The following is a 20,312-nucleotide window of genomic DNA, read 5'->3' as shown; positions in this document are numbered from 1 at the left end:
AGTGTGGGCTATTCTCTTGAGCTCTCTCACCTTCTGTCACATGGTATCTAACCTCAGTTGTCAAGTGGGATATCTGTGTCACCTAATAAATACTTCTGCATTTCGCTGTCCATCCTAGTAGGTGGTACTGTGCTTTCTTGAGGACTCTTCAGAACATCATGGTCATCCAATAGTATTGGAGTCCTCAGGGCCATGATACTGCCAGGCTCCACAGTTGTGTTCCCTTGGTACACAAAGGCATCTTTGGTTGCAGAGATGAAGTGCAGCAGCTGTACCTGCTGTTTTGTATTGTGGTACAGATATTTATCCTGAATAGGGTGTCATGTCAGAGCATGGGAGGCTGGCCTGCTGTAAAAACTCCATCTGTGCCTGGACACCTGGCTTCCATTGGCGTGAAGCCGCTCATAGTTCATGCTCAGAATTTGGCTGGTGTAGCCTTCCAGACTGGCTCATGGCAGCTGGTAGCTGGTACAGCAGATGCCTAGGAATAGCTACAATGTTGCAGTTGCAAGACACCAACATGCAAGGTAGTACTGCCCCCCCTTTATTGAATTAAATTAGTCACGTGTGACTGATTGCTGTCATTAGCACAACTCTATAAATAAAATGTAGATACAACCCAGGACATAAAGTTTATATTTTGCTTGGAATAGGGGGTGGTTGGGCTCTTGTAACTTTGCAAGAAATTGAAGAGGAGTGAGAATTTATTGTGTTAGAAGTCTGAATGAATTTCTCATCTATATGTTTACATTGTTTTATCCTAGATGATGTGCTAAGAGAATGTATCACTTAGAAATTCAGGCAGGTCCTCATTTCACTTGACCTCCTTAGTGCTAAACAAAAGAGAAAATTTAAAGTCCTCTAGATAGAATGAGTTCTTACTTTATTTCAGTGTCCCTGAAACTATGAAGTAGTTTATGTCTGTTTTATATTTGGCAAAATAGGTTGCCTTAAATTTATACTATTCCATTTATCAGCATACTTTGAGCTTGTAACTTCATTTGAAATTCTATTTTTTTCCCCCAGAGCTGAGGACTAGACCTAGGGCCTTGTGCTGGCTAGGCAAGTGCTCTAACATTGAGCTAAATCTCCAACCCCTCATTTGAAATTCCAAGTTTCTAGCATGTTACCAATACCAAGTTTACTCACATTAAGTTATAGTTGATAATACTATAAACACTACACTACAAATGATAGAGTATTGGATATGTTAACTTTTTAGTAAAAACAGATTAGAACTGTGTTCCTTCCTGTATCCCAGTCAGGGTTGTTGCATGCTCATGTTGGGTGTAGGCTACACCTTAGAAATAATTGGACTCACAATTAACTAAGAAATATTAATCTGCTGAAACAAAATGGTGTTGTAGCCTTGGCTACTGAGACCACTGATGGTAGACAGATAAGATCTTAACAACTTGAGTAAATTGTGCAAAGACTAGAAATAGACCCAGTTTCTTACAGGGTTAGCTTCAATTATAATCAGGGTTTTGGAGACTAGGGTAGGGAAGGCTTAGAGGTAAAACAAATGGCTTGATGTTTAATCAATTACTATTAATCAAACAGTGTTTGAAGGGCTCTGCGTTTTCTCCTGTCAATCCTGAGGCATGGTTGTCACTACTCACTTCTACTTTAGAAATGTAGGCTCAAGTGTTAATTAGCTCACAGTTGCGTAATTTGTAACTAAAGTGTAGAGCAAGGAGTTTAATCTACTGTTAGATGCCACAGCTTGAGTTAAATGTGAAACAGAACAAGGTACATGGGAACCTGATGACATCCTGGGGATATCAATGGCTGTAGTAAAATATACCTTTAGACTTAAGTTTCTGTTTGTGATGCATCTTAAGTAATTTGATACTGGGTTGTGCTGTTCTTTTTTATATATCTGTGTGAGGGTGTCAGAAGCCTTGGAACTGGAATTAGATGTGAGCTGCCATGTACATGCTAGAAATTAAAACTGGAGTCCCCTGGAAGAGCTGCCAGTGCTCTTAACCACTGAGCCATCTCTCTAGCACCCCCCTGTAACCTCTCTTACTCCCCCCCTCTCCACCTTTTTTGATCTCACTACATCGCTCTAACTATCCTGGAACTTACTATGTAGACCACCGGCCTTGCCTCAAAGTAACAGGTATCCATCCACCTTTGCTGTAATTAAAGGTGTACTCCACCACCCTTGGCTTAATTCTTGGATTCTTAAAGGTATGCATGCTGCATGTATGTTTGTGCTATGTCTCTATTTGTTCATTTATTTTATATAGAGAATTGAACCCAGGGCTTCACCCACACATGCTACAAAAGTGTTGCTGGGCCAGGCGGTGGTGGCACATGCCTTTAATCCCAGCACTGGGGAGGCAGAGCCAGGCGGATCTCTGTTGAGTTCGAGGCCAGCCTGGGCTACAGAGCGAGATCTAGGACAGCCTCCAAAGCTACACAGAGAAACCCTGTCCCGAAAAACCAAAAAAAAAAAAAAAAAAAAAAGTGTCTGAACCACATCTCCAGCCAGCCCATGGTTGCTTTAGAAGTGAATCCTTCCAACTTTTTTCTCTCCTTTTAGTTCAAGAACTCTTAGAGCCTTTCTTTAGCCAGTAACTACCTGTGTCTTCTGACTGAAAGAGTTGTTAATTACGTCCTAAAATTTTGAAAGCATTGTCAATGAGAATTGTAAAATAAGGACTCTTCTATGGATTCACTTGAATTAGCTGTTATTAAAAAGTAAGCCAACATTCTTAAAGTATGAATTGAGACTGTTGAAAGAGGGTAGAATTTTTCACTTTTCTTTCCTCTTAATGACAATAGGCTTTCAGGCATCTTAGTTCCCGGGGAGATTCACATATTCCCGATATATGACCACATTTCCAGATGTCAGTTTTTAAGACCAGAGACCAGTTCGTTATCTGCCCTAAACAAAAACAGTCTTTTAAAGCATTAGAAAATACAAGTGCATAGATATTAAGTATAATGTTGATTTGTGTAAACTTCAGCTTTCGGGATGTGATTCTCTGGGTTGAAGAAGATGCAAGGCATCATCTCAGTAACCTTTATAATAATGAAGTGATAAATAATCTTTTTTAAAATTAAATTGGCCTGTACAGTCAAATGATATCATTGTCTGTTGTGTAGTTTGGTGGTACTGAGAGGCAAACCCAAGGCCTTGTACATGCTAGGCAAGTGCTCCACTGAGCTAGTAGTTCTCTCAACCTTCCTAACGCTGAGACCCTTTAATACAGTTCCTCATGTTGTGGTGACCCCCGACCATAAAATTATTTTGTTGCTACTTCATAACTGTAATTTGCTATTGTTATGGATTGTAATGTAAATATCTGATAAGCAATTCCTGTGAAAGGGTCCTTTGAGCCCCAAAGGGGTCACGGCCCACAGATTGAGAACTGCTGTTAAAGTCCATTTATTTATGTATTTATTCATTCATTTGTTTTGGAGACAAGGTCTTGCTTTGTAGTTCTGGCTGGCCTGGAATACATTATGTAGGCCGGTCTCCAACTCACAGGGATCCACCTATCTTTGTGTCCTGAGTCTTTGTGATTAAAGGCATATGCCACCAAGCCCAAGAGCCAAAGTCTTTTTTGAGACAAGATTTTGTTAATTATCACAGCCTGGCCTCCCAATTCTCAGTCCACCTATCTCTGCCTCCTGAGTACTGAGATTACACTTAAGGGCCATCACATGTGGCTCCAATATCCATTTTGTAAATTGTTGTATTATCAGAGAGGAATAGAGATTTTTCTTTGACAAAAGTTGTACTGTGTGTACTTTCTTGGGGAAGACAGCTTTTGATATTATACACTGATTACATGCCAGACTCGAGTAGTTACTGTATTTGAAAGAGGAGGTCATATTGTTATATAACTGCTATAATAATATCAAAAAATCTATCAAGAAAAGTTGGTGTAAAGAGTCTGGCTCTAGGCCATGCTTGGTGGTGCACGCCTTTAATCTAAGTACTTGGGAGGCTGAGGCCAGCCTGGACTACGTAGTGAGTTCCAAGACAGCCAGGGCTATGTAGAGAGACCCTGGAGAAGTTGGGGGGGGGGCAGGGAGTGGAGGAGAAGAGAGGGGAGAGAAGAAAAGAACTAACAGATAAACCAGACACACACAGACTAGACTGGTTTCAAACATGGCTCAGAGTTCCCTTCTTTGTACAAGAAAGCTATCTCTCCAGTCTTTGTTTTTATGGAAGCAAAGGACTCTTCTCATGCCTTGATTTGCTTACTTTAAAAACTTGAAGATTGTGAAATAGTTTTATAATTATTAATGTGTGTTGCTTCTTTAGCATACCTCCTCCACAAGATGGAATTGGTTTGCTAGGCAAATGTAGTACCATTGAGCCTGTGCCACAAACCCCCAGCCTGTGTTTTCTCTTAGAAAGTGTAAATGTTTATGCTTGGATTGAGCTTGACTGCATTAAAGTCCCTAAGAGGAATAGGCTTGGCTACTTTGTTAGGTGGCCACCTACTGACTGCAGCTAAAACAATACAAACATACACTGCATGTGGGATTTTAACTGGTGTTTTCTTAGAAATTCTTTAAAAACAATACAAAAAATTAATTTTGTGTACACACAGAGCATGTGTGTTTTGTGTACATAGTGTTTATGGAATAAGAACAGCTTTCAGGAGTTGGTTCTCTTCTACCTTGAGATGGGGTCTCTTGTGTTTGCTGCTGACTCACAAGCTTCTAGAAGTGATTCTCCTGTATCTGCCACCTGATCTACATAAGAGTGTTGCGAGTACAGGTGCTTGCCTCTGTGGGTTCTCTGGTGGTGGCTAGCACTCGTACATGCTGAACCATCTCCCTGGACCAGCCTGGAAATTACTCAGACTTCTGAGTACAGGATTGTTAGAGGAAGCCAAAATTCTATTTCTTTTTAGTCATTTTTAGGATCTCAGTATAGGAAAAATAATAAAATATCTCTATCTAGTGTTGTCTTAACAGGCAAGGTGCTGCCTAGGGTATGGTTCCTGCTTTAAGGGCACATATAGAGCCAGAACTGTTAACTTATATGCAGTGACTAAGCTCAGTTCAGTTCTATATAAACTAATAATGAAGATGATTAAATAATATCAATTTTTCTGAGCCCCAACTATTATTTCATCTATCAAAGAGGAGGTTTTTTTTTGTTTGTTTGTTTTTGTTTTTGTTTTTTTTGTTTTTGTTTGTTTGTTTGTTTTGCCAAGGACACAGATACCAAGTTTAAGATGAGCAGAGATGTGAAGCTCCTGAGACCTTTTTTATACTGCCTTCTCTTTTGGGTGTTGGGGTTGGGGGTGTTGAGAGAAAGGTTTCTCTTTATGTAACTTTGGCTATCAGGCTGGCCTCACACTCAGATCTGCCTGCCTCTGTCTTCCCAGTGCTGGGATTAAAGGTGTGCCAGCTTCTGTGCTTCTTTCTTGAATTAAAAGTTAAATGGTTTGCATCCAAGGTCAAACACTAAATGACAGAAGAAGAATTTGATCAATTTATCTGTGGAGCAAATCTTGTTTTCCTCTAATCTCTTTCAGAGCTCTGTGGTAAGGTTTGCCTATTCATATTCTGTCTCATTCTTTTGAGAGAGCAGGTTCTCACTACTACCCAGGGATTCAAGTAGTCTTCCTTCTTCAACTCCTGAGTAGCTAACGGCCCTAGTGGTGTACTCACCCTCACCCATCTTATCATTTTAAGGTTTTGCAAAATGTTTTGTGGGTTTGGCTTTATTTTTCATATAATTTGTGTGTTTGATTTTCTTTATGGAAAAGAAAAATTTATTTGGCCAGATGAGGCTAGAGGGGACTTGGTTTACAAATCTCTGGCTCCGTTATCATCTTGAGATTAGGTCAACTTTGAGAGAGTTTCTTTTTTAACAGACTAAATTTTGTCAGATTTATTTGATGCAGATGTTTCTTATTTCTAGATATGTTTTCTTTTTGTCTATGAAGAGGATTAGGATTCTAGACCTACAAGAAAAAATGAGTATTTCTATAACTTTAAAAAAAAAAGAAAACTTTTGGGAACCAAATGGCTTTAGAGAGGTTATCATAAAAAACTGGGATTTAATTAATCAATTTGTTTTTTGTTTGTTTTTTTCTGGAGCTGAGGATCAAACCCAGGGCCTTGGGCTTGCTAGGCAAGTGCTCTACCACTGAGCTAAATCCCCAACCCTACAAATTAATCAATTTGTGATGCAGGGTTTTGAACCTAGGCTGTGAATCATACAATGTATTAGATTTTATTTTTAAATATGTTCCTGACAAGAACCGACTCCATCATTTCCTCACTGGCAGGAAGTATATCTTACTTAATTTTGATCGGTCATGAGAGGATGAATGTTCCAGCAATGATAATAGTGGCTAGTTGCTGTTGCCTATTTTTTATTGCAGGTAGACGCATCTGCCAAGAGAGCTTGCTTCTTATAATTCCCTCTTAGCTTCTAGTAAGATTTAGTCCAAACTGCTTCTTTCACCTGAATTCAATCCTTGGGACCCACCTAGTGGAAGGAGAGAAGTAGCTTACAAACATAAAATAAGAAGTAAATGTAGAAAAATAAAAGCCGCAAGAATTTAAACAGTTAATAGCATCAATACAATTATGAAAGTTGATAATATAGAAATTCTGTTATAATTCTTCAGAATAGTCTTAATTTCCCCATCCTTTTTCTTAACTCTTCGTTGTGTCCTTAGTGTTAAGTCTGTCTTCTGATTGCTTCCCTTTACCTGTCACTTGTGTTTTGGAAGTTTTTCCTCTTAACTTTGTTGCCATCCATTCATCCTAACTTTGCTGCTGGCCATTCATCCTCCCTCTAGACTCTAAAAACACCTTGAAGGTTGTACCACTGGTGGGTCAGAGGAGGGATGTGAGAGCATATGAGTTAGTTACTTGATTAGACATTGTGGAATTCTACTGCCACAAAGATTGTATGTACCAATTAGGTATACTTTATTTCAAAAATGTCAAATTAAGGTAAATGTATATTTAGTAAATGATAGCTATTACCTTTGATATGTATATTTCCTTTTAATTAAAAATGGTCACATGGCTGGGTTGCCTTGCCCAACCTTGATGCAGGGGGAGGAGCTTGGTCCGGCCCCTTTCTGAATGTGGATGGAGGGGGGTAGAAGTGGGGTGGGGGTGGGGAAAAGAGGGGGAGAGGGAGGGGAACTGGCTGTTGGGTGTGTAAAATAAATGGAAAAATTTAATTAAAAAATGGCTACATGTTGAGAGACTGCATGTTGCTGGCTCTAGTTCTAATGTCCCTTTCTCTTGTGTGCCTTGGGTAATGGCTCTTTAGGTTCAAATATTAATTACATGATTGGATTGTAAAGTGTTTGAGTACAGAGTCCTTGTCTGATCAGTCTTTAGTAGGGTACTTTGGACTTGAGAATACGTGTAAATGGTTGTAAATTAAATTAGCCCTCACAAAACCTGAATCTGGTAGTATTTTGCACAATAATTGTCAAATCCTGTGTAATGCTAGCTAGAAACTTCTCTTAAAGTGGGAAGAAGATGGAATATTGTTATCATTTGGAAGTTTGATTCTTTCTGTTTTATTTTTATGTGTGTGTATGTCTGTGTCCTTGGAATACGGAGCTGGAGTTATGGGCAGTTGTGAGTGAGCTCACCCAACATGAGTTCTGATACCAGAATTCAGGGCCTGGAAGTTTTCTTTATTTAAAAGCCTTTTCAGTCTCAGGGAGGAATACTTTAGGTAATAATAGCAAAATATGTTAATTTCTGGTTTCTTCTATTTATTCATTTACTTATATGTCTTTTTGGAGTAATTTTATTTAAATTGCAGTGAAGTAGTGTCACACACTTCCATTTTTTAAATGACTTTAGGGGTCTTTGTGGTTTACATCTAACGTTTTCAAATGCTAAGAATCGGAACATGTTGATGTTTGTGTGTGTGTACACGCATGCTTCTACATGAGCTCAAGTGGAATGCATGCCTAACAGCCATTGGGTGACTGAATTCCCAGTGAGTAAGATTTTATGGTGATATAGTACACAGAGGTTGGCACCTTTAATTTCTTAGCTATCAGTCAAGTTTATTGCCCTTCTTTTTGCATTTGATAGATATTTGGAATGTCACAATTGTTTTCATAAATACTTTAACAATAACTATTCTTTGACAAATTCCAGGAGGATACTTAATCTATAAAGCCACTAGTATATTCTCTACAAATGTATTTTCAGCATGCATGATAGGGTTCTGTGTGCTCTTACGGCTTTACTTTCTACTTCTTGCCTCCTCCTTTGACCAGCATCTTGGTCAGGTGCCCCACTATTGCCTTAAATACCTGGCTTCTTTTAGACACATAAAGTCTTACTTTTTGGGCACAGCTTTCAGTTTTTTACTAGGGCCTCTTGTTCCAGCTATTAGGATATAAAGATGAGAGGTTTTTTTTTTTTTTTTTTTTTTTTTTTGGTTTTTCGAGACAGGGTTTCTCTGTGTAGCTTTGTGCCTTTCCTGGATCTTGCTCGGTAGACCAGGCTGGCCTTGAACTCACAAAGATCCTCCTGCCTTTGCCTCCCGAGTGCTGGGACTAAAGGCGTGTGCCACCACTGCCCGCTCCTCTACATTCTTTACACAGAGTTCTTAGAACTGAATTCAGCTTCTATTTTCCTCATTGCACTTGCATGTTTTTTTTTTCTATTATTTTTAGTTTCTTTGTTGTCACTGTCTTCTGTTACTAGCTAGTATTTTTTTCCTCTTTCTTATACACACTGCCTTTCAGCTAGTTCCCCTTAAGTATGATTTATTTTTGTTCTTTTTCAGATTCAAGTAGCTGTCAACCTAGAGTAGAACACTGTCCCTGGGTTAATACTATCTATTAAACTTTATCTTTGGTACCTAGTGTGGTGGCAAAGGTCTGTTATCCCAGTACTCAGGAGGCGGAAGCAGGAGGGTTTTGAGTTCTGTAAACAGCTTGAACTATATAGCAAGACCTCCTTTAAAAAACAAAAACAAAAACAAACAAACAAAACCCACAAAGTCTGGGGATGTTACTCAGTAGGAAGGCATTGGATTGATCCTTAGCCCCAATCCCAAACAAAATTATTTTTCATTCTTTGCCTTCTTAATTTAGATTCTGTCTTGGAATTAAGCTCATTTTTTCCCTTTACCTTTACACAATAACAAAAAATAAAGGATTAGAAAGGAAAATGCTTAGAGATCATGTTTATTGTGTAAAGTTTCAAGGATATACACAGTATGTAACAGAGTAGTTTGATGCTTCTGTGTACCTATCTCTTAACTTCAGTAATTGGCAACTTTGTTATAATTCTTGATCCCACCCCAATTTACTCAGAAACAACGGCTTCAGTATGTATCTTTAGAGTGTTTTGTTTCTTTGTTTGTTTGGTTTTTCAAGACAGGGCTTCTCTTGTGTAGCCCTGGCTGGCCTGGAACTCAGAGATTGTGCTGCCTCCCGAGTGCTGGGATTAAAGTTGTGCACCACCACTCCCAGGCTTGGGGTTTTAATTTCTCAGTTTACTTCCTCATATACAGATCACCTCTTCCTTAACTCAGTAGATTATTCAGTCCCATCCAGTCCCGTTTTCCCCCCTTCCCCGCCCCGCCCCCCATAGGGTTTCTCTGTAGTTTTGGTGCTGGTCCTGGATCTTGCTCTGTAGACCAGGCTGTCCTTGAACTCAGAGATCCACCTGGCTCTGCTTCCCAAGTACTGGGATTAAAGTTGTGTACCACCACCGAAGCCCGGTTGATGATTTTTCAGTTTTTTAAGTGTTAAATGATTGTTTAATATCTCTTCTCTATGTGGACAGTGCTACTTGTGTATTCAAATCTATTTCTGTATCATTTGTCCTCAGATATCCAAGTCTACCTTGTAAAACTCATGATAGATTTATAGAATTCGACAGACATGTTTTAGTTACATTTTCATTACTTTGTATGGGGGTTATGGAACACATGTTCTGGTCAGAAGACCAGTAGAAGTCATTTTGCACACAATTGTCAGGTTTGGCAACAGGTACTTTTCCAGCTGAGCTACCACGTTCCAGTCATAGAGATTTTAATTAAGAAAAAATTTTTTTTTAATTTATCACAGCTTTTGTAGCACAGTTTGGGAATATACTAGGTAGATATTGTCTTTGAGTTTATATTTTTGGCCTAGATCTTACTTGAATCCAGCAGCCCTGACTTTCTCCCTGGATAGTTTTTTACAGTTCTAGAAAACATTTGTTTTCAAAGGCAGGAAACCTGGTTTTAAAATTAATTTTGAATTTTGTGCATTTCAGAAAGATAATAATGTATGTGAAACCTAGTAGGAATTACTCTGAATTTGTATTTCAATGTTACTATTATTTTAAAGTTCAGTGCTTTTTAGTGATTTGTATTTGACAAAAATGAATTTCATTTATTTATTATTTATTATTTATTATTATTCATTCATTCATTTATTTAGATTGAGTCTCTCTATAACCCTGGCTGTCTTGGAACTCCCTATGTAGACCAGACTGGCCTTGAACTCAGATTGCTGAGATTAAAGATGTACTATCAGGCCCAGCTTCAAAATAAATTTTAAAGTTTGCTAATCTTTAACTAACTTTATTATAAAAGTAGTTCATAATGGAAAATAAGATGAAATATACTCAAGTTCATACATTTATAAATTTTAAAATCATTACATTCACTATTTTGATTGTCTGCCAGTGTCTTTGTATATGTTCATGGATTTATTGAATTACATATGGTAGTGCTCTTTTTCTCCCCTCTTCTCAGTTATTATTTCCCTCCTGCCTTAGTTGGGGTTTCAGTTGCTGTGAAGAGACACGATACGATGACCATGGCAACTTTTATTAAGAAAAAAGTTTAATTGGGGCTGGCTTACAGTTTCAGATGTTTAGTCTATTATTGTCATGGTGGGAAGCAGTGTACAAGCGGACATGGTGCTGGAGAAGGAGCTGAGAGTTCTACATCTTGATTCACAGGCAGCAGGAGACTGTCTGTCACTGGGTGTAGCTTGAGTATCTGAGACCTCAAAGCTGCCTCCACAGTGACACAGTTCCTCCAACAAGGCTGCACCTATGTTACCAGGCCACTAATAGTGCCACTCCCTATTTACCAAGCATTCAGATGAGTCTGTGGGAGCCATGCCTATTCAAACTACCATACCAGCTATGCCCTTGAGCCATAGTAGTAGATCTTAACATTCAATTCTGAAGCTGTTTGCTGATTTCTGGTTATAAGCCAAACAACTCATGCTTTATTTTATGTTGTAGTTCTGGTGCATATATTGTCACTTTTATGACCTGAGGTAAAGGTCACCAATTTTACCTTGATTGACTCAGCATTCTAAGACTGGAGACCTAAAAGTTGGATGGTTCTGTATACTTCATGGAAGATTTGAGTTAAGCCTTCCAACACCTTATGGTTTGTTCCCAACTCTGTGGGATGGGAATTTCTTAGAAGTAGAGACATGATCTTGCAAATATTAATGTTTCTCTTTCCTTTGGGCCCGGTATAGAATAGATAATTATGCCAAGTGTCATTTCTTTAGCTGCAGGTCAGCAACACTTAATCTTATTGCTGTGGAGCATGCTACTTCAAATTTAGTTGATTAAGCTGGGTGTAGTGTTACATGCCTTATAGTACCAACTTCTTAGGAGGCTAGCTGAATTCAAGAATTCATTAAAAAAAGTATTTCATAAAGACTGCATGTCTACCTGAGTTACAATCATCTGAAGGCTAAATTGGGCGGTGGAGGATTCACCTTTAAGATGATTTCTTCATGTGGCTGTTAGAAGGAAGCATCAGTTCCTCACCACATGCCTTGAGTGTGCTGCTAGTGTAGTAGCTGGTTTCTACTAGATAAAGGAGCGATCAAGAGGGAAGTTCCAGTGCCTTTTACTATGTTGCATGCTGTATACTACATGGGAGGGTGCAAGTGCATTTGCAGGTCAGTATCAGATGTCTTCATTGGGCTCTCTCTGCCTTATTTTTTTTTAAAGATTCATTTTATTATTTATTTATGTGTATCTATGATATAGATGACCTTGGAGGCCAGAAGAATGTGTTAGATCCCCAGGAGCTGGAATTATGGGACATTGTGTGCTATGAAATGAACTCCTGTCATCAATCTTAAAGAACAGCAAGAACTTTTAACTACTGAAACTTCTCTCTGGCCTCTTTTCACTTATTTATTTTATTTTATTTTATTTTTGAGATAGAATCTCTCACTAAACTGGGAGTTCAGAGTTCTGTTTCTGTCTCCCCAGATCTGGGATATAAGGTGCACAGCAATAAGCCAGACTCAGGTACACAGTATTGTAAGTTTCCCTCATGTGATCTTAAATAGACACTATAGTAAATGGGAATAGGATGGGGCCCAATGGGAATGGGATAATATGGATAATGAAGGAGGGGATATCAAAGTATTTTATATAACATGTATGAAATGTTATAATAAGGCCTACAATGTAGCTCCGTGGTAGTGTTTCCCTAATACTAGAAAAAAGTGGGGAGAGACAATGCAATAATGAAATCCACTATGTTATGCAACCAATATACATCAAAACAAAGAATACCTCTATAAGAGAACTGGAGGGTAAGGTGAGAACAATTGATATTTTGATAAGCAAAGTTCATGCCAAGAAAAAAATTGATTAAATAAATCAGGACACCTTTTTTCTTAAGACTAGTTATAGGGGCTGCAGAGATAATTTGGCTGTGAAGACCTACCAGTGCTCTTCCAGAGGACCTGGGTTTGATTCCCACCACCCACATGGAAGCTCACAATCATCTGTAACTCCAGTTCTAGTGAATCTGATGCTCTTTTCTGGCCTCCACAGACAGGAATTACATGGACATGGCACACAGACATACATACAAGCCAAAAACCCATGCACATTATCAGAATAAATCTCTTTTTGAAAAAAAAAAAGGCTCATTATGAAAGTTCACTTTTAAAATCTCAGTTAAGTGTCTGATGTATGAAGGAGGGTATCCATCCAAAATAGCAAGCCAGTAACCAGCAGAATATAGTCATAGTATTATAATACATGTGGCCAAAATATTTGCAACCCAGAAATATATATATATATATATATATATATATATATATATATATATATATATATATATAAAACGTGTACAACTCAATAGTAAGATGCATACAGATTCACACAGACATGCATACAAACAGGACATTGGATGATATTGCAGTAGATATTTAACCAAAGTATATGAATAGCCAATAAGCACAGATAATCTTCATTAAAACATCTCTTAATCATTAGAAAAACAAGGACTAAAACCACAATGATGGGGCTGGCTTAGAAGGTAAGAGCACTTGCTCTTGACCTAGGTTTGGCTCCCCAGGACTCCATTTACAGAGGATCTAATGCTCTTGTGGCCTCTATGGGGACCTAGGACACACACACACACACACACACACACACACACACACACACACACATATAATACATTACATGTAGGCAAAACACTCATGTGTAAAATAAAATCTTTAAAAATCACAATGAGGTAGTATACTGTTACATTGCTGTGAAGAAACATCATGACCAAGGCAATTCTTATAAAATAAAGCTTGTAGTTGTGGGTTTGCTTACAGTTTCAGAGGTTTAGTCCATCATCATCCTCATGTCGGGAAGCATGTCAGCAGGCAGGCAGGTATAGCACTGGAGGTGTAGCTTAGAGCTACATCCTGATCCATAGGTCGAGAACAAATCCTACCCCTTGGTGACACACCTACTCCAACAAGGCCACACTGCCTACCTAACATTTTCAGATAGTGCCATTCGTGATGACTAAGCTCTCGAATTCATGCGTCTGTGGGGGTCATTCTTATTCAAGCCACCACAATATAGACAGTAATGATTATATTAGCCAGGCATTGTGATGCACTCGAGGCAGGAGTGAGTGAATCTCTGAGTTTAAGGCCAGCCTGATTACATACAGAATTCAGACCAGCCAGAGCTGCATAGCAAGACTTAAAGAGAAACAAACAAAAAAGCCAAGACTGATAATTCTAGATGTTGCTAATGATTTGTAGAAGCTTAAAACTAATGATTGTTCTTGGATATGTATGATAGTACAACCACTTTGGAATATATAATTTAGCACTTAAGTTAAAAGTACTTTTTAAATATGACCTGGCAAGTTTACTTCATTTAGAAGCAAATGTCCATCATCGTGTGAGTCATAAATTACAGTATAGCCATATAATGGATGTCACTCAGCGGTAAATGAAACCATGGAGGCAGCTTAGTGGTAGATTGCTTCCTTATCATTAGTAAGTTCCTGGATTTGAGACAAGGCGATGGGATGTCTTTGTGAAATCTTCCTACCAGTAGTATGTGCTGTTATGTATGGCCACTTTGCCATTTGACATCTGTTTCTACAGGTAGGTAGGCAAAAGATAACTTATGATTTCTTGTAACCAACTTGTCTCTTATGGTTGCAGATTCTCACAAACACAAAGATAAACATAAAGATCGAGAACACCGGCATAAAGAGCACAAGAAGGATAAGGAAAAGGACCGGGAAAAGTCTAAGCATAGCAACAGGTAAGGATTGATCAACAGGACATCACTTATTAGGGAGCTGGCATCCTTGGCTCCCATGGATAGGTATCAGCTTGAGGTGAGGCTAATAGCATGGGTAGCAAAGTAAGAAACTGTATTTGTTGGAGTTGTTAAAGAGAATGCTTTTATAATTCAGGCCTCACTTGGGATATTATTATTTAGATCAAGATGTACCAAGTGGCTGGAGAGATGGCTCAGAGGTTAAGAGCCCTAGGTGCTCTTCCAGATGGTCCTGACAATTCCCAGCAACCACATGGTGGCTCACAAGCATCTGTAATGTGATCTGGCATCCTCCTTTGGCTTGCAGTCATACATGCTGTATACATAATAAATAAATTAATTTAAAAATGCTTTCTCTGCTGGGTGGTGGTGGCGGCGGTGGCGGCGGCGCACACCTTTAATCCCAGCAATCGTGAGGTAGAGGCAGACGGATCTCTGAGTTCAAGGCCAGCCTGGTCTACAGAACGAGATCCAGAAAAGGTGCAAAGCTACACAGAAAAACCCTGTCTCCAAAAACCAAAAACAAACAAAAAACAACAACAACAACAACAACAACAAAATTTACGAAGCAAGCACATTGAGTTTTCTTTTAATATACATTTCATAATACTAAAGTATAGCTGTATTGTAACAGGCTGTTTAATCAAACATACAGAGCTTCTTTGTAAAAAAAAATGATTTGATATCATTGTTATCTAGATTTTTAAGCTATATTTATATTTTAAAATTACTTCACTAGTTTTTTTTTATTGTCAGCAGACAAGTTAAGAGAAAATTTCTTACTATTTTGTGATTTATTTATGAATCATTAAAATAACCAGTTTAATTTTCTCTAGTGAGGACATTTTTTCCCAAACCTCCTGGTTTTCCTACTACACAGTCATTTCTTATAGTTTGATCAGCTAGTTTATTTTATTTACTCTTAATACTAATCTCAGCACTTGAAATGAGTTTTGGTTCTTGTGCATCTTACCTTCTGTAGTTTACATTTGTGCAGCTAATAGTAATATCTACAAAAGTAGATTCGAGAGTAAAGAATATTGCTAAAGGTAAAGAACCTCATTTCATGATGATACAAAGGACATTAATAACTATTCATGTTTCTTTAGTATTATCAGAGCCTCAAAATATGCACACACATAAACTATTAGAATTTTGAAGAGAATTAATAATTATAGCCAATGCTACCATGTCCAGCCTAAATTTAGGCAGGTTTTGGTATACACTCTGTCTTTTAATACACTTTTATAAAACCAGTAGCCTTTTTGCCAGGAAGCATTGAAAGAACTTGGCCTGCGTTTCCGTGACTGTAAGTCTCTAATTATATGTGGTTAAGTTTATGAGGACAGATACCTTGTAAGGAAGCTTACAACTGCTTCCTGTTTTGACCATTCCCTAGACATAGTTTTTATAGCAAAGCAAGTGTGTAAAGGTTATACTCTACTACAGTTCTTGTATAAGTGATTGCTGATGTTCCTAGTAGTGCGAGGTTTCTTTAGTTTTCTGTTGCTGCAGATTCATTATTCTGAAGCCCAGAATAATTAAAACTTAGAATGACCTTTTTCAGAATGCTTACAAATCATTTTTTGGTTTTTCTTTCTGACCCAGCCTAGTTAACTTTGTGACTGTTATCCTCATTTCAGCTGTTACTGTTAGGGAGCAGGAGTTTGGAATGTATTTCTGTGTCCCTTCATCTGGATAGTAGCATTGATTATTTGTCATCAGATTGTACTTGGGACTCAAGTCCAGGTACATTCCTGTGCAATAATAGTAGTATAAACAGGAGAGCTACCTTTCTTCTGGTGCTGTGGACATGAACCTGAAAGAATCCCATCTTGGTTATTTGGTTTCACTCAAGGTGCAAAACAAGGTAGCCAATATTGAAGATGATTTCATTTATTTCTTTGTGTGGACAGGAGTCTGAGGTCATGTGTACAAAAGTCACATTATCCAATAAGAAAAAATTGTGACTCTAATATCCCCAGTAGATGATTCCTTACAATCAAAACAACAACAACAAAATCGAATTCCCTGCTTAAACAAAGTCAGTTGTGTTGCCAATTTACCCAAGTACAAACACTGTCCTCCTAAGCATGTTGTAGGTTCTCTTAATTTTTTTTTTTGTTTTACTTTCTTTGTTTTTTCAAGACAGGTTTTCTATGTGTAACAGCCCTGGATGTCCAGAAACTCACTCTGTAGACCCAGCTGGCCTCAAACTCACAGAGATCTGCCTGCCTCTGGCTCCCAAGTGCTGGGATTAAAGGTGTGCTCCATCACCACCAGGTTATTCCCTAAATTTTAAAAGACCAGCTCATGTTACTACCTTTCTTTTTGGATCTTAAGTCCCTCAAATTTGTCACTAAAAGCACGAATCACATCAAATTTTGACCTTAGGAAAACTCATCTCTGTCTCCTGTTTTTGTTTTTCTCGTTTGGCCTGTGATGTTACACTTTTACACCAGTTAAATTGTTACTTATGTAATTTATTCTTTATTTTATTAGACTTAATTTATATGTATGATATGAGTATTTTGCTTATGAGCGAGCCACCATGTGGGTGCTAGGAACTGAACCCAGGTCCTCTGCAAGAGCAGCAAGTGCTTTTAACAACTTCACCATCTCTCAAGTCCTCGTTTATTTCTTGACCTATGATTATGTGCTGGTTACTTTTTGTGAACTTGCATAAGTTACAGTCATTTGGAAAGAGGGAACCTCAATTGGGAAGTTGAGAAAATGTCTCTATAAAATCTGCTTGTAGGCAAGCCTGGGGGCATGTTTTTGATTAATGGTTGATGTTAGAAGGCCCAACCTACTGTAGGCTGTGCCATCCCTGGGGTTGTATAAGAAGGCTGGCTTGGCAAGCCATTTGGGATAAGCCTGTAAACAGCATTCCTCCATGGCTTTTGCTTGACTTCTGCCTTGGCTTCAGTGGATTGTGACCTGGGACATGTAAGCCAAATAAATCATTTCCCCCCAAGTTCCTTTGGATCAGTGTTTTATCACAGCAATAGAAAACAAACAAGGGACAGAGCAGTAACATTTTTATAGTTCAGATTTAAAAAAAAAAAAACTTTGAAAGAAAAGGACTATTGTAGTTAGAGTTTTCCTGCCTGGCCCAGTCAGGACAAATCTCTCTTACTCACCAGTCCCACAGTCGCTCAGACCCAACCAAGAAACATTGTTTAGAAACTGTATGGCCGTGGCAGGCTTCTTGTTATCTGCTTCTTCTATCTTAAATTAACCCATTTCTGTTAGTCTATACTTTGTCACATGGCTTGTGGCTTACCAGTGTCTTTACATGTTGCTTTTCATGGTGGCGGCTGGCAGTGTCTCCCCAGCCTTCTACTTCCCAGCTTGGAGCTGATTTTCTGCTCCAGTTGTCTTTTTTTGGTTTTTCTTTCAAGAAGCTCCTTCTTCTTCAGTCTCAGCTCATTCATTGTCTTTGAGCTCAAGATGCTTGTTTGTATCACGCAAGGCCACCAATCCTGACTCCACTGCTTCCAATTCTCTATTAATTTCCTTTAGTTGTTCTTTTAAGCGTCTTCTTTGTTCTAGATCCACAGTGACAGTGAGGAACTGGGCTACTTTCAGGGATGTGTTATTAGAAATAACTTTATTTGAATAGAAAGAAGTTTTTAACACATACTTTTTTTTTGCTGTATAAATTTGTTTTAAGTGAGTTTTTTGTATTACCCGTTCAATTCTTTTTCGGGTCCTTTCAGTTCCCACAGGAACTTCATGAATATGGTACTGGCAGCAAAGGTAACTCATCACAGGATCAGGTGCATCAAACAGCTCTCGCAAATATGAAAAAAAGCCATACTGTTTTAACTCATTCAGAGATCTTGTAGGTGCTTTGTCTGTATATGAAATCTTGGGAGCAATAACAGCATTTACTCTTAACTTTTTATTGTCACGAACCTCTCTGAGGAAAATCTCCATATCTTCTTGACTTTCAAACATAAAGGCTCTTAAGTCATTTGATGAAATATGATTTTTAACATATTTTGTATTTTTGTTGTCTTTCATATTAATCGTGAGCATTATGGGCTCACAGACTCTTTGCTTAAACCTATCTCTGTTATTTCTCAGCCACAAGACTGCATCGTATGTGTCCCGGTACCGCTGTCTCAGCCCTCTTAGTCATTCATTAGTAGTCATATTTTCTTCATTACTAGGTGTGATATTGAAAAGCACCATAAAACAAAAGGCTAAGTTCTGTCATTCACAAGCTTTGCCATAATCCAAGCATTCAACTTCTTTGTCTCTTTTTTCCTTTTTGGTTGACTGTGGAATAACAGTACCTGCCTTGGCAAGCTTTTGGATTTGTTTACATACATGATAGCTCATTATAAACTGTAACATGCTAAGTAAGATAATGATGGTGACAGTGTTGATTACCAGAAAGCCTAATAGAAGATCATGTAGATAAATTGGAGCTGTTAGTTTTTGTGGTGGGATCTAAATCAGTAGTTAATTATTGATACATTGAATTTGGAGTTATGACATTTTCAGTTGTTTCTACCCTTATTGTAGTGAATACTAATCATTGCTTTTAAGATTTCATGGTGGAGGCACCTTTTTTTTTTTTTTTGAGACAGGTTTCTGTGTAGCTCTGTAGACCAGGCTGACCTGCCTGCCTCTGCCTCCTGAGTGCTGGGATTAAAGGCATGTGCCACCACGCCCAGCTCAAAGAGACAACAATTGAAACTAGACACTGAAAATAGTTAATGATCTCAAAAGGAGGAAAGGTAATGGCTAGAAAAAGAGGTATTCCTGCTGGACACAGTGACATTTGGCTTGGGAGGTAACTGCATCGGAGGGTCACCAAGTTTCAGGCAAAACTGGATTATAACTGTCTCAATCAAATATAATAAAGGGACATTCCAGATGGTGAGAAAGGTATGAAAAGTGTTGGGGGTATAGCTCTGTTGTTGGTAGTACTTTTCTAGTACATACAAGCCCTAATTTTATTCCTATAAACAAAGCATAAACAAGACATATTACTATTGTAGCATGTATTTTGTTTTGGAAGGAATGCAATTAGGTGAATACCTTAGTTAATGCTGGCTTGAGGCAGACTACCTACTGAAAACTGTTGGTGCTTAATTTTAAAGGGAGGAGGAAGTTACTGGAAACAGTTTAAAAGGGACTTTATAATACAGAAAAGGTTCCTGTTTTGGATAGTTGGCTGGCTCCTTATAATAAGATACATAGCCATTAGATGCTATGACTCAAAACCAAAATGCTAAAGATAAGGAACTTCTGATGGAGAAGGAGTAGAATGTTAGAATGTGAATTGATTTGGGCATCTTTGAGCACATCCTCTTTTATTCCAGCATGCAAACAAAGGAATAAATAGTTTCTAAATTCCATTTTACTTTAATTTTCTGTAATTACACATAGTATATACCTCTCTTGGCCACAATTTGACTTTCTATGATTAACTTCAGAAAAGAAGTTCAAACTATACTAATGGAAAATTCCTAGTGATAATTGTTCCTAAGTTGTTTTGAGATGGTTACCCAAGGCTGGCTTCAAACTGAAGAGCTTCTTATTGGGATTACATAGGTATGAGCCACTTACTCGGCTCATTAAGTTTCAAATTGTATGACTTTCTAAGGAAATACAACCCTGGGACTTGATTCATCTCTCTATCCAGTATATCCAAGATATATATGTATTCTCAGGGTGTTTGTCAGTAGTTGTCTCGGTTATCTGAAGATCATCTGTCAACACATCATAGTTGAAACTTGTATTCA

General features: G+C 38.2%; 1 protein-coding gene across 1 annotated transcript in view; it reads left to right on the top strand.

Annotated features, from left to right (window-relative positions):
- Top1 (DNA topoisomerase I) overlaps positions 1 to 20,312 on the top strand; it is a 97,405-nt gene that overhangs the window by 15,767 nt on the left and 61,326 nt on the right. Inside the window, exon 3 of the mRNA XM_036183793.1 lies at positions 14,430 to 14,532. Coding sequence (XP_036039686.1) covers positions 14,430 to 14,532 — 103 coding nt within the window. The remainder of the gene's footprint in view (positions 1 to 14,429; positions 14,533 to 20,312) is intronic.

The sequence above is a fragment of the Onychomys torridus genome, chromosome 4 (genome assembly GCF_903995425.1).
Source record: "Onychomys torridus chromosome 4, mOncTor1.1, whole genome shotgun sequence".
Taxonomy (NCBI): Eukaryota; Metazoa; Chordata; class Mammalia; order Rodentia; family Cricetidae; genus Onychomys; species Onychomys torridus.
This window is presented reverse-complemented; position numbering and strand designations above follow the sequence as displayed.